The sequence below is a fragment of the Ursus maritimus genome, unplaced genomic scaffold (genome assembly GCF_017311325.1).
Source record: "Ursus maritimus isolate PB19 unplaced genomic scaffold, ASM1731132v1 scaffold_13, whole genome shotgun sequence".
Lineage (NCBI taxonomy): Eukaryota > Metazoa > Chordata > Mammalia > Carnivora > Ursidae > Ursus > Ursus maritimus.
The window spans coordinates 20,279,930-20,295,252 of record NW_024423675.1 but is presented as its reverse complement, the minus strand read 5'-3'; the positions used below and the strand labels follow the sequence as shown (position 1 = coordinate 20,295,252).

General features: G+C 41.9%; 1 protein-coding gene across 1 annotated transcript in view; it reads right to left on the bottom strand.

Moving 5' to 3' along the window:
* Positions 1-15,140, bottom strand: part of CCDC162P — a 30,912-nt gene extending 15,772 nt beyond the window's left edge. Inside the window, 7 exon segments of the mRNA XM_040628103.1 lie at positions 2,965-3,092; positions 4,999-5,191; positions 6,807-7,076; positions 12,925-13,128; positions 13,385-13,520; positions 13,903-14,015; positions 15,135-15,140. Of these exon segments, the coding sequence (XP_040484037.1) occupies positions 2,965-3,092; positions 4,999-5,191; positions 6,807-7,076; positions 12,925-13,128; positions 13,385-13,520; positions 13,903-14,015; positions 15,135-15,140 (1,050 nt within the window).
* Positions 15,141-15,323: the final 183 nt, after the last annotated feature.

Below are 15,323 nucleotides of genomic sequence, written 5' to 3'. Positions count from 1 at the left end.
AAACTCCCCCAAAAATGTGTCCTCTGGTGGTTATAGACAGAATTAGCATTTGGGGCACATGTCACTTAGCAGTCTGTACAGCTGATGCCTGGCTTCTCTAAGAGTTCCTTAATCCACCTAAATTCACATCAGCTCTAATTTTATGAACATTTATACATAATATGGTTACTTTAAGGATTTAAGGCAACCCACTGTGTTTGAGCAATTCTTAACTCTAGTGATTCCAATATATTTAACAATCAAAAACAGCTGAGCAAACTTGGCAGTAGAATCAGTACTGGGAGAAATCAATTGTACTCTAGATAAAAATATGGTTTATCCATTAAAAATAGGCTCTTTTGACAGAATTTCTGATTTAGAAGGCCACATTTTACAGTCTTGGCACAGCTATCTCAGTTTCTATAGAGAACTTATTGTCAGGGTGAGAAAGGAGGGAGACATTTTCAATGATTTTTTTTTTAAGCTAAAATAATTTCATTTACCATAGAAGAAACTAGTGGACAGCACTGGTAGCTTAGCACAGGATGACGCATGAGCCAAAGTGTGGAGAAATCCATTTGTTTTTCAGTCCTCTCTGCCCTTCTATTCTTCTATTGCTATTGAGTCCTGCCGGGGTGGGGGGGCTCCACAGGAGGCCTAGGCTCACTGAAAGGGAACGAGGGGAGAGAGAGTCCAGAAAAGGGGGGCTGCTTAAAACTCATGTCTGGACCAATAAACTTGTTGAGTTTAGGGATTCTGTCTTAGTTAGTTTCAATGATTACACTCTGAGTCTAGATCTCTCAGTTGATCAAAGTAAGTTTCTAATTGGCAGATCAAGGTTGCAGATGCAAACTCTGTAGAGGCCAGTTCCCCTTGAAAAGAGGAACACTATTCAAAGCCCAAGGCTCCCACCCTTTAAGCTCAGCCAGGTGTTTTCAAAAATTGGGTGACCTACATCTCTATGAGTAATAGACCAGAAAGTAGACGAAATGGTAAACCATCTAATCTACTAGAAAAACAGTTCAAAGAAAACATTTCCACTTCCCCATCTTCTGACCACATCACAGTGCACTGTAAGCTGGCTTCCACCCCCATACCTCTTCTGAGAGTCCTACGAAACTGTCAATGACCCTGGTGACTGACCCCATTGCCCGGTGTTTAGGCGTCATCTTTCTTGATGTTTTGCTGCACTCCACACTAGTAACTATCCTCCCCTAATTAAAATGTTTTTTGTTTCCCCTAGTAGCTTTCATCACACTATTCCTTCCTTTTTTCTCCAGTTTCTTTGGCTTCCTCTTATTCTTCTCGTGGATTCTTGTTCTATGACCTTCCCCTACAATTTAAGTGTTGCCCAGGGCTGCATCTCAGACATCTCTGGCTTTTCCTGGTCATTTGATTCATTACTGTGGTTCAATGTTCACTTTCATATCTCAGCTCATACCTGCCCCTGACCTTCAAACCTCCAGCTCCCACAAAACATTCACACCTGTTTTAGCAAACTCTCCTCACATGCCTGTTGCCACAGACTCAGTATCATCTTCCCCTCTAAAGTGCCCCTCCTCCTGCATTCCATGTCAGTTAATAGCCTCCTCCCTGAGCCTGAGAAAGTCATTTTTGATTCCTTACTCTCTCACCCCAGCATCCAGTCTTCAAATCCTGCCATGTCCACTTCTGCAAAGACTTCTTGAGTCTGCCCCTCCTTCCTGTTCTCACTCTTCCATCCTTGGTGTAGGTCCCCTCCTACCTCTCTAGGTCACTGTTGCAATAAGGGCACTTGTTTTCTGCAGGAGCTCTATCCAATCCATTCTCCATACTATTACCCGAGCAGCTGTTGGAAACAGAGCTATGATCATATTTCTCCCTTCCTGAAACTCACCAGTGGCTCTTCTTTGCTTATAAAATACACTGTAAATGTAGCATGGATTAGCAGGCCTTTCACAGCTGTACCCAAACACATATTCAGCTCGTTTCTTATCGTGCCTTTAGCGCCTAGTCATAGTAGTCTTTTTGTGGCCCAAACTCACCATCCCCATTTTACACCTGCCTGACATGGCTCATGCTGTTTCCTCTGCTTAAGAATTTTTCCTTCTCTGATAGACAACATCTTACTCATCTCTTAGAACAGGATTAAATATCTATTCCTCTGAGAAGACTTGCCAGCAACTCCTTTGCTCTGATAACCCCCCACAGGGCAAATCACTCCCTCCACTGTGGTCTCCGGGGATCTTGCATGTGCCTCAGTTGTAAGTGGTTAATCACTGGGTTGCAATTTTTACTTAAGAGATTGGATCAACTTCTATAGACTAGAAATTCCTTAAAGACAGGTTATCTTCTCCTATTTATCCATAGGTTCCTAATGTCTGGAATAGTACCTGGTACAGAGTAAATGCTTAATGTTTGATGAATAAACTCCCAACAGTTGGTGATCATCAGAGGGGCTCGTAATCCATGCCGAGGACACAAATGAAGAGCAGTGTTTCATTTATTACTAGGATATGAGCCATTGATGATACGATGATGAATTTAGCAACCTTCCATTTCTTTGCCTTAAACTTACCCTCATATTTTACTGCACTGAGCATACCTTGCCCAACTGCTTGCCTCACATGTGGTGTGTTTCTAAAGGCTCTAATAAGGTCAGTTTGTCTGTGTTTTGCAGAATGAGGCTTGTCCCTGACAGGACAATGAATGTGAATGAAACCATCACCCATTCTCAGTAAACACATATATAAAAGCCTAAATTATATAGCCCTCTAACAAATTATGCCTGTAAGATAAAGAAAATTTTATTTTTATTTTTATTAACATGGAATCACAGTAAAGAAAAGAAAATTTTTTATTCACATCCTTACAACTAACTGAGATGATTTAAATAAAATAATTATTTACTTTATTAGGAGGCCCCCTGAAAGACCCACTGAGTTTTTTCAATACTGGGTTTTGTAAGAATGTTTAACAGATGTTTTGTTTTCTAGGGAAAAATACCTGGCGCTTGTTTTCTAGAAGTGCTGCTTCCCAAGTCCACATGTCATACAGCACAGCAAATCTATCCACACTCGCATGGGCCCATCCCCAGTCCTGGCCAGGATTTGACTCGCTGCCCTCTTTGTGACCTGGGAGGGAAGGGGATGAGAATGACCAGAGACAGGCCTTTCCACGAAGCTATTCTTATTAGAAAAGCAGCCCTTGAACTGTCAGCTCCATCTCAGGAATGAAAACACTGAATCAGTCACAGGGATTCCTAAGAATCAGCTGGAGAGCCATTGGCAAATGGCTGGGACATACTTGTTGACTTCTAAGTCAATAGAGGTTTTTGTTTTTACTCTTTAATTTTAGTTTTAAAGACTAATTTTAGAAATGTAACCAACATTCAGTTAATATGAAATCTTCACTAAAATGTCCTCAGACCTATAATTTAAAGGCAAAACATACATTTCTCCTTCTCTAAAAACAGGTCCCTGGTGGTTTAACAACAAACCCAGTTTAACCTGCTATTTCAAGTGATGCTAGCCAAGTAAAAACTCTTCAGAGAAGTTTCTAAGATATTCCTTAATTATGTTAATTACTAACTTAAATCAACAAAGGTAATCATTGTTATTATTCTGCTAAAATATTTTCCCACTCCATTAATGTTAATTTTCAGTATCAGCATTATTATTGCTTTTCATTTTTGAGTGGTCTATTTTAGAATGAAATATAAAAAAGTAAGATTTTCAGCTGCTGAACTTTGAGTTCAATAATTATCACGCATATGATGGGTACTGAACACGAGAAAGACTTCGATCAGGGATTTCTCTAGCAACAGTTGGGAAATCATTTCACAATGAATGACTACATACTTACTAGCTCAGTTGAAGGATGCCCATGTGGCTAATGACTACTGACTGTTTCAATCAAATTAAATTCTGCGCAGCTTGAAACAGTTGCATGGGATTATAAATGAATATCAATAGAAATGATGCATTAGTATGTAGAATAGCCAGTAAAGATAAAAGCCAGAAGCTGAAATTAAATGCCATAGAATGTTGGATGACTTCTCTCATCCCATGATTCAGACACCCAAAGGGCTGTGGCAAAGAGGGCAGAGTTCAAGCCAATGTTAAGTTAATTCTTTCTAGCTCTGAAAGGGCAATTGTCAAATATTCTTTGAGCAGCATTTTATACCAATATGAAAATGAATTATTCTTCATTACCATCTACATAATTACAAAATAGCATAAACCCTTGCTAAATTTCCTTTTGGGTGTTGCAATGTGTCTAGAAACTCTAAGCTCTTTCCAAATAGAATGCTAGTGTTGTCACATTATTCCAAAAGGATTATCCTTTCCTCACCTATTCTAAAATTGGATACATTTGAGTGATGCCAAAAGCAAGTAGAGAATACATATTATAGGTTATTTGATTACCCTGAGTAATGATTTCTCCCTTTGATGCTTATCTGGCATTTTCCTACCCAGATCTTCTTGCATCCTGGTGTTTTTTTGTCAGGAACCCAGGATATGTTTGCTTCTAACTGCTGTTTGCCCAAGGTCAATCACTTTTTTTGTCACTTAGGAAAAAAAAATCATTACCTTCACTTGCTTACTTTGCTTTCCACAGGGCCCAGCATGAAAGCCCTTGCACCCAGGGACTAATGCAGAAATGCCACTGAGGAACGAGTAGAGTCTAAACAACAGTAAGAATTAGAATCAAGCTTTGAAAGAATAGTTGCAGTCTTCAACAAGAAGGGGGACTTGAGCTGCAACAGAACCGTATCTGTTCTAAAGCAGGTGTATACTGGGGAGGTGTATGTGCTTACTGAATTTTCAGATACTCTTGGATATGCATTTATATTTTGAGGCGGAAGGTGTTAAATGGACCTCCTTCCTTAGGAGGTGGTACACTTTCACAGCTGAGATTAGGGACCATTCGCTCCCTAAATGATATCTGTAATCCAGACCTCCTAGAGCTCCAGACCCACATATCCATAGTGTTCACTGTTTGTTTGGCTGGTTGATTTTTAAAAATCCGACTTCTGACCTTTTTCTTTCTCAATGTAATGGCTGGCCACGAGCAGCAGTTCTGCCTCGAGCTCCTTCAGATCCCTCAAGGCTTCGTCGTACATGATATGTACTCCGTGCTGGTCCTGTGTGTGGATGGAGCCAGCGTCCATGCTGTAGTAGTCATCCTGGTTCTCCACTTCAGAGAACTCCATGAATTGGACACAGTGGACCTGGGGAAAAGAAAGCCAAGCCCAGAATTACCGGAAAAGGGAGAGCTATACTTTGCCAGCCCAAATGGACCACACAGCAGGCTTCTGCTCTCACACAGTGGGCTGCCAGCATGGAGCTGTAGATGGGCCGAATGTATAAAGCGCTGTAGGTAGAGAAGCAGATATTAGCAAAGAATTTTGGCAGGGAAGGGTAGTGAGATAGATAACTAACTGATTATGCTTTTTCTGATTAATTCAGGGCTACCTGGAAAAAGGCAGGCAATAGAGCTGAGTGTTACATAGAGATGGTCCCTGAAGTCAGAGTGCCTGTGTTCAGGTCTCACCTCAGGCAAGTCCCTCAGCTACTCATAGCCTCGGTTTCCTCATCCATAACATGGGGACAGTGGAGATACCACAACAGTTGTTACAAGGAGTATGTGACACTGTGCTGATGAAGCACTTGAAATCTATAAACATTAGTTGTTAAAGATTTTTTATTTTAATTATACAAATACTTTAAAAATGCATTAATATAGTCTCATGTCTTAGTAATATACTGAATTGAATAGCGTCCCCCCAAACTTCATGTCCACCTGAACCTGTGAATGTGACCAAATATGGAAATGGAATTTTTGCAGATATACATAGCTAAAGATGACGTCATACTCCAATGACCAATGTTCTTATAGATAGAGGAAAATGTGGAGATAGACATACAGGGGAGGAGGCCATGTGAGGACAGAGACTGAGATGGGAGTGATGCATCTACAATCCAAGAAATGCCGAGTAACACTCAGGATTACTAACAGCTGCCAGATGCTAGGAGAGACAAGGAAGGAACTTCTCCTGGACTTTGGAGGGAGCAAGGCCCTGCTGACACCCTGATTTGAGGCTTGTGACATCTGGAACTATGACAGAACAAAGTTCTCTGCCAGTTGTTATGAGCCACTCATTTCGTAGTGTTTTGTTATGGCGGCTCTAGGAAATGAATACAAGTAATCTGAGTATTCCAATCACACTTTTTCTTAGGTGACTGAGGAATCACTGCATCCTGAGAATTATTATTCTAATAATAATTCTCATAATTTCAAACTTCACTCTTGCCAAGCCTCTGAATTCACCCCCACCCCCATGCCTAGCCTTCATCCTGTCTCAGCAGAAGCCCCCCCACTTCTCCATCCCCGCCCACACAAAGCCACTGCACCCACACCTCTCTCCTCCTGCTTCCTCCTGTACTATAGGGAACGACTCTGCTCCCCTTCTCTGTGGCCATCTGTCCCACCTCTGAAGTATCCCTTCTCCTTCTTGGATATCCAATTCCTCCCAGCCAGATATTTCCCAGCTGACACGAAACATGCACACATCCCTCTTGCCCTTCCCCAGGTTCCACCTTTGGTCTCTCCTCTTTACGATCCAACCTCCCAAGATATGATCTGCATTCACTGTCCCCGTTTCCTCACCTCCTTCTCTTCACTCATTCCCATCCAGCTCCTGTCTCCATCGAACCAAACCACTTTCACTAAGAAAAACAGTGATCTTTTCTCCATATCCACCATCTGTAGACTTTAGTCATCTTATGTAATGTCTCAGGAGCATGTGACACAGTTTTGCACTCCCTGCTTCTTGACTCACTCACTTCCCCGGCCTTCTGGGACTCCACATTCTCCTTGCTGTCACCAGCTTTCCAGCCATCCCTGAGGTGTATTTTTCTCTGTGAGGTCATTAAATTGTAGCCACACTTAATTTCCAGTCTTAGGACCTCATCTTTCTCCTGTACTCCTTCCTTAGGAGGTGGTACACTTTCACAGCTGAGATTAGGGACCATTCGCTCCCTAAATGATATCTGTAATCCAGACCTCCTAGAGCTCCAGACCCACATATCCAAGGACCTATTTGGCGTCTGTTCCTGGGCACCTCACAGGCCCCTCAAATTTAACATGATCAAACCGTGTGGTCTTCTTCCACAAACCTAGGCCATCTCCAACTTCCCCATTTTAGTAAGTAGCACCACCACCAAGCCACTTCCTCTTGCATGAATCATACCTGATATCTACTGCCTCACCCTGTGTGTCCAGTCTACCACTAACTCCTGTTGATTTGACTTCCTATCACTCAAATCCATCACTTCTCTGCATCTCCACCACCCACCAACCTAGCCCAAACTGTTATTAGCTTCACTAGGACTAGTCTATGAGTTTCTAGGTGTAGTTTTCAAGGCTACAATCTGGCCCTTGCCACCTTCTTGGACTTCATTTCCTTCTGCTGTCTCTATACTTCCATCCTGATGGACCTGCGCCTGGGCCTCTTCTGAATGGGCAGAGCTCTTCATGCCCCTGGGCCTCATACATACTGGCCCTTCCATCCCTCACCTCCTCTTTCCTTGGTAAGTACATGCCCTATCCAAGAGTCCATTCAAATAACACCTCTCTGAAGCCTTCCTTACATCTCCAGGCAGACCTGAGAGCTTCTCCCCACGACTTGTCTAACTCTATTATAGCACTCAGCTCATGGCCATGCTAGACTGTTGGCTTATTTACTCCCACAGGCTGTGAGACTGTCATTCATTCATCCCTTCATTCACTCATTCATTCCACAAATGTTCTGATCAGTACATTTACTAGGCACTGTTCTAGGCACTAAGAATACAGCAGTAAACAAAACTGGCACAAATCTCTGCCATCATGGAACTCTTCAGTGGAAACAGACAGACATTAAATATGTCAGATGGTTTGGCACCAAAGCTTCCCCAGACTTCCTAGTGCCTTGCAGTTGGCTGGAGCCCAGTGATGAGCTTTGGCCAGTGGGTTGTGAGCAGAAATGACATGTGTCACTTCCAGTACAAAGTATTTAACATACACATACATATTTCTTCTCTTTTCTTCCCTCAGTTCCTGTCTCTGAAATGTATGCTTATGCCCATAGGAGATGCATTTTGAAGACCAGATGGACAAATAACTTCATGCAGGGTTTTGTCACAGTCATTATATTATTTTCTTTTTAATTTGTTCCACAACTATGTGGAAGACTCCCCCTTCTAAAGTTTCTGTGGTCTAGAGAGTTGATCCTTCAATATTATGCTTGGAGGAGTGGCAGGAAGGGGAAGGCAATAATTATCTGTCTGGGTAAGAAATAATCTGATCTTTGGAAAGATTCATATGTTTTCAAGACTGCAAATTAACTGATGCCAAGATAACTATTTGAATATAGTAAATACAGGAGAATTGGTGGCCCATAATTCATTCTCTTCTTTCCACTGGCTTCTGCCATTAGTCGTTAATACGAATTCTAGGCCTTTTCGCAATTAGATAATATTTCTCTGACCAGCTTACCTTTTACTAGATAATCCTTACATTAATTGTAGATCATAAAAGCCCAGGATAAGAATTTCATCAAAAACTCTCAGGTGAATGATTCAGTCCATTGGCTACAATCTTTAGAATATTTTTAAAAGAAAATTTAAAAATTTATTCTCTGCCTCACCTCCTGAGTGTTATTATTGTAGCAAATTGTTCTTCATTTGAACAGCATGATATATATATACTTTGAAAAGCAAATTTTTTGTGATCTCACAGCCATTGTGTTATGAACAGAGCCTTTCTTTTGCCCAACAAATATTTATTAAATACCTACTATATGAAAGATATATACGCAACTCTCTATTTCCTTTTGCCACTTGAATATCTAATAAGAATATCAAAGTTTCCATGTCCTAAACTGAGATCCTGATCTTCCCAACAAACCTATTCCAATCACATCTCAGATGATAGCAACTCCAAACTTCCAGATGCTGAGGCCCAAACTTTGGAATCAACCTTGATTTCTCTCTTTTCCACATTCTACATCCTATCTGCATGGAAATCATACTGGCTGTACCTTTAAAATATGTCCAGAATCTGACCATTTCTCATCATGCTGTCTTCTCAGACACATCGTCTCTTTGATGAATATAATAACTTCCTAACTGATCACTACTTCAGCCCTAGTGTATCCTCAGTCTACTCCCATACAGCAGCATAGATATTCAAATGTAAATCAAATAACTTCACTCTTCTGCTCAAAACTCTCCAACAGCTCTCCTTCTCACTCAAAGTCAGAGTCCTTACAATGGTCCACAAGGCCCTACACAACGTGCTCCCCACCCCTCCAATCTCTCTACTGTAATTTCTGTCCATTTACCCCTCAATCACTCTAGCTGCGCTGAACTCCTTGCTGTTCCTGCAACAATGCTATACACAGTTCTGCCTCAGGGCCTTTGCATTGGCTCTTCTGTCTATCACTCTGCTCCCAGTAAGCCATGTGGTTTGCTTCCTGATTCCCTTCCCTGGCCATCCTACTTACAATGGCAACATCCCAGCACCAACCTTCACCTCTCTGTATCACCTTTCCTTCTTAATTTTTCCTCATTGCACCTATCACCATCTTTACTAGTCTCCAAAGCCTAGGTAGTTCTGTGATAACCCCAAAGTGTAGCGGTCTACAGTTAAGATGAATCTTTCACTCATGCGGAGCCCTCTGCAGGACTTGTTGCTTCCTAGACAGCTATCTTCCAGCAGTGATCCAGTGATCTAGGATGTTCCTATTTTGTGGCTCAACATGTGCCTTCCACTGGCTGCAGCAAGGGAAGAGAGCTAGAGAGTCAAAGACCAGCTCTTAAATGCTTTGTACTGGAAGTGACACATGTCATTTCTGCTCACAACCCACTGGCCAAAGCTCATCACTGGGCTCCAGCCAACTGCAAGGCACTAGGAAGTCTGGGGAAGCTTTGGTGCCAAACCATCTGACATATTTAATGTCTGTCTGTTTCCACTGAAGAGTTCCATGATGGCAGAGATTTGTGCCAGTTTTGTTTACTGCTGTATTCTTAGTGCCTAGAACAGTACCTAGTAAATGTACTGATCAGAACATTTGTGGAATGAATGAGTGAATGAAGGGATGAATGAATGACAGTCTCACAGCCTGTGGGAGTAAATAAGCCAACAGTCTAGCATGGCCATGAGCTGAGTGCTATAATAGAGTTAGACAAGTCGTGGGGAGAAGCTCTCAGGTCTGCCTGGAGATGTAAGGAAGGCTTCAGAGAGGTGTTATTTGAATGGACTCTTGGATAGGGTATGTACTTACCAAGGAAAGAGGAGGTGAGGGATGGAAGGGCCAGTATGTATGAGGCCCAGGGGCATGAAGAGCTCTGCCCATTCAGAAGAAGCCCAGGCGCAGGTCCATCAGGATGGAAGTATAGAGACAGCGTAAGGAAATGAGGTCCAAGAGGGTGGCAGCGGTCAGATTGTGTCCAGCCTTGAAAACTACCCCTAGGAGCCTGAACTTCATCTTGTGAGAAACGGATACCCGTGAAGGACTTCAGGGAAGGGAATAAGCATGATTACATTCATGCAAAGATCTTAAAAAACTTACAAAGCAACAAGGAGGACCATTCTCTTATTTAAAATTCTCTGCTCCCCACCAACCTTGGAATTAGTCTCTATCCTAAGGAGAGCATAGCCCTTCATGGTCTGGCCTGATTTTTTTCTACAGCCTCATCTCCCACCACTTGCTCATAATAACCTCTGCTATTAGCATGCTAAATCCAGGCAGATCCTGAACACGCCATGGGTGTCAGATCCCCATGCTGAAAGAGACTTATTCAAGGTCAAACAGCAGGAAAAGCCTGCTGCCTCTCATTTGGGGGCTCCTTCTATTCTGACACATGCCTAAAGTAAACTCATAAAGAATCCATGATGGGTGGTAGGTGTTTTCCTTTTCTGGTCTTGTCATAGGGTGAATACTTCTACTAAGACTTTCATCATGGAATCAAACACACAGGTCCAGGGAAAAGTCTCCATCTTAGGGGCTTCTCTAATGTAACCCCAGGCTGGTAAGCCCAGTGATCTTGGCCCTGGACATTGTGAGATCACCCTAGCAAACTAGCATCTGTATCTCTCACCCCCTATGGGAAAGAATCACATAGTTAGGCCTCAACATTCTAGTTGAAATGCTGACAAGGCCACATGCATGGAGTACAGCTAAACCACATGTCCTATGAAAGACCCTGAAGGAAGGCCACTTCCTTGAGTTTCTCACACTCTAGTAGCAGCTGCTGCCAGTTTCTAAGGGAGCTGTTATTCTAATCACTTATGAGAGCATAGGGAAGCAATATTGCATACCCTTGAAAAGCTCCTCCTACCATCAGTGGGGCAGGACAGGATTTGTTTCCCCTCCCTTCCTTCATGGCTACCCCCATCCACCCCTCATCGCAGAACAAACAAAATGGGAGAGAGCTGAGCTGTGAGAAAGATCCCTTTTTAATCTATTAGCAAATAACAAAGCATGACTATAGTATGAGATAGGTTTAATATTAGCAAAAGAAAGATGTGTTTGTTTTATAGGTGTGTTTGTTTCAAAAGCATCTTACCCTCCCCTCTAGGTCCACTGAGGAGCATACTACTAACTGGACTTGACTAACTATGAGCTAGGATCAAGTGAGGAGGGCAGAGGGGTAAAACTGTGTACGGTAAGGGTATGGGGGTGGTATTTGTTGGCAAAGGAGATTAAAAAGAGAAGTTTCCTGTACACTGAGTGAAGGTTGGACCCTAGGTGACTGGATGGGAAAATAAAATGTTTTTCAATATCTAGAGCTGTTCTGTGTGATACAGTAGCCTCTAACCACACGTAGCTATTGAGCACTTAAAATGTGACTTGTCTGTGTTGAGCTGTGCTGTACATATACGGTACATGCCAAATTTTGAAGACTTAGTATAAAAAAAGTACAGTATCTCATTCATTATTTCTTTATATTGGTATGTTAAAATGATAACATTTTGGATACATTGGGTTAAACAGAGTATATGATTAAAGTTCATTTCATATTTCTTTATACTTTTAAAATGTGGCTACTAGAATATTGTAAACTATATGTGTGGCTTGTGTTATAGTTCTATTGACAGTGCTACTCTAGACTGTATATTAGACATAGTTGATAATAAGATTTCACAGCCTTACAGACATGACAAACATAAGTCAGGGGTCATATGAGGTTAAAACATAACCTGTTTGGTAGATAAACAGATTTTATTTTTTACATTTGTCAAACTATCTTTTAAGAGGATAAAGGTCATATTAAATTCTACCTTCAGGACTAAACTTTCTAGAGATTGAGAAGAAAATATTCAAAAGTGTCTACAGTATTCCAAGAAAATGTAGGCATTTTGAGCTTTACTCCCAAAGAAAGGGATTTGATATGAATTTTGTGGACTATAGAAAAATACATTCAAGAGATATTAAAAGCGCCAAGGGGCAAACGGCTTTTAGAGGGATAAAATACATTTTATTGTTCAGCTCTTTCAAATTTTTCCTACCTTTGTTTTCTAATCTGTTTTTTCACTTGTGGCTTTGAAAACAGGAAAGAGGCAGAAAGGTATCCCTAGTAATGTCAAAGAGGGTCTTATAAGAGCTTCTCTGTAAAGACATGTGGTTCTCAGGCTAGGATAACAGACAGGCCTCCTCAGGTTCTGTTCACTATAAAGTCAACAAACCAGCAGCTGAAATACCTTCCTTCCTATTGTGGCCTCCAGGGCTGCTGTTAGAGTCTTCTCTGCCTATGTCCTACTCCCAAGTGGACACTGAACTTTTCTAAAGAGCCATATCCTTAAGAAACCCCACCTGTTACGCCATCATGTTAACAGATTCCAGGGACGAAGAAGAAGGTGACTTGGGAGACAGGATAACCAAGGCAGGAAATACTCTCAGCAGAACCTTAAGCTCACCTTGTGCTCGGCAACTGTCCCATGGACATAGTGGTGAGCTCCTAGGCCTTGCAAGGTGCCTAAGCCTCCTTTGGCCATATTTACACAGGAGTTATCTTCTATGGTGGGGACCAGACTCCCTGCAACCAAGGTAAGGCCTGAAGTGTTGATTGTCAGTGTTCGCTCAACAGATCTGAAGTAGTTCAGAATTCCTAGACAGGTGCGCTGAAACAAAGAAAGATCAGGTCAGGACCCTTTGCTCGCCCCACACAACAGAGTAAAACTGAATGGGGCCCTGGAAGTTGGCAAGTCAACTCCACTCCCAAAAAAGAAACACACCACCCCCAGAAAGGCCAGATTTTGTGGAAAAATCTGAAGAACAAAAAAAAATGCATTGCTACTGGAATAGCAGGAAAGCCACCTTGATAGACAACAAAACATTCCAGACACCTGAAACCAGCGTGCCGTGCCATCCACATACCTGCAGCTCCCTGATTCGCAAGTGGCGCAGATACAGAAAGGACAAGTAGGTCCCCTTCATCAGGACAGGACCCCTATCACTGGGCCCAGTCCCACCATCCAAACCCAGCAGTTGTAGGGCCATTGCATAGCTGTACCTTTAGCAGGCAGGAAAAACAGAATAAATGCTTTTCACCTCAAAGTGATTTGGAAAATTCATATACACCAAATTGAAGTCATTTTATTTAACTTGAGGGAGTTTCACAGTAGCTACTCTTTAAAAAGGCATTAGAAGGAAAATGATTACTCTATATGTATAAATATAAAAAGAAATTTCTCTTAGCAATCACTCTTGCGAAAAACCCAGTCCTAGGGTGAAACATTAATTTAGTTGTCTGACCTGCTTTAACAGTCTTGCTTTTATTTCAGCTTCAAATATTTTTTAGTTAACATGTAACCTGCCTATTAATCAGTCACTCAATTTTCCCCACCGTGTTTAATCCATTTCCTTGAGTCACCAATAACATGATTTAATTTTACCCTTTCTCTTTTTTCTGCTTGACAGGCTCATCAGCATGTTGGCAGTGACTTATTTGTGCTAGGTCATTTTCATTTTGTTCCATTGAAAGGTCATCTTCTTTCATATTTTCATTCTATCAAAAAAGTAGCATGAGTTGAATTACATAAACATTTGCAATATCATTCACAAAGTCACAGCTGGGTCACCACAAAATTAAATCCCATGATCCAAGGCATATTTAGATGAACAAGCAGAAGAGCGTCTGGATCCACTGCAACGGGTCATATGAAAATTTGGGTTTCTAAATAAATTAGAGGTTACTGTTTTTATCATTATTTAGTCTTCGTTTTACAAAACTATTCACAGCTTTTAAATACCACCCCCCGACACACACACACACAGACACCTTTTACGTGATTCACTTATGAAAACTTGATGCACACATTTGTAGATGTTTGACACCTTGAACGTCTCTAATCTAGCCTTGTTCCAGGCTGAAAGAGATCAGTGGGTTAAAGGCCTCTTTCTACTTTTTAGCTATATGGTCTAATTATTTAAAGTCTTGATCCTGTTTTCACACTTGTAAAGTGGCATAATAATAGAAAATGCATTGCTGTGAGAATTAACACATAGCGATTGGCATCTCATAGGTGCCCAGTATGTGCTAGTTCCCCCCTGCCCACGGATTGCAGTAGTCAGCCCTGCAGGATCTATCACAGAAGTCACGGTTTATGTTTATTTCCACAGGCATTTTTCCTGATGTCGAGCAGGAAAAATGTCACACACACAGAGTCCTAGGAAAAACTGTGAAGAAGGTGATATTGATGAATGAGCCTGCCCCTGGTCCTCTGGCAGCCCCTTTCTTAGCTATCCTTTCTACTTGTCCCTAGGCATACAACCCATTCTCATAAGGCACTCTTTAATAGCGGTGCTGATACCCACAAAACACTGAGTGGCAATGAGTTAGCTTGGAACCCCACTCTTCGGGTTACTTATATTCTAATAGTTTATTCTTGGAATTCCAGTAAGTCCTTATGGCAAAAACTGCTGGTGGTTCCCCAAGATCCATTTTCCTCTCTTCCTATAGTAATTAAATATTTATCGTGGCACATGGCCACCCAGATGGAGATGACATTTCCAAGCTTCTTTTGCAGCTAGGTGTAGCTATGTGACTAAGTTCTGGCCAATGGAATGAAAGTGAAAATGCCATGTGGCAGCTTCTGGGAATTTCCCTGAAGTGGCAGCTTCTCACCCTCATTGTCCGTCCTGCTGCTTAGGACATGAATGTGACAGCTGGAGCTCCATCTCGACCGGGGGTTGATCTCAGGTATGGAGGCTGCATGTGTTGGGACTCCAGGATAGAAGGAGCAGGGGTCCCTGAGGACTCCACGGAACAGATTCATCACACTAGCTCTGTACTTCCTATCCCTGGATCTTAACA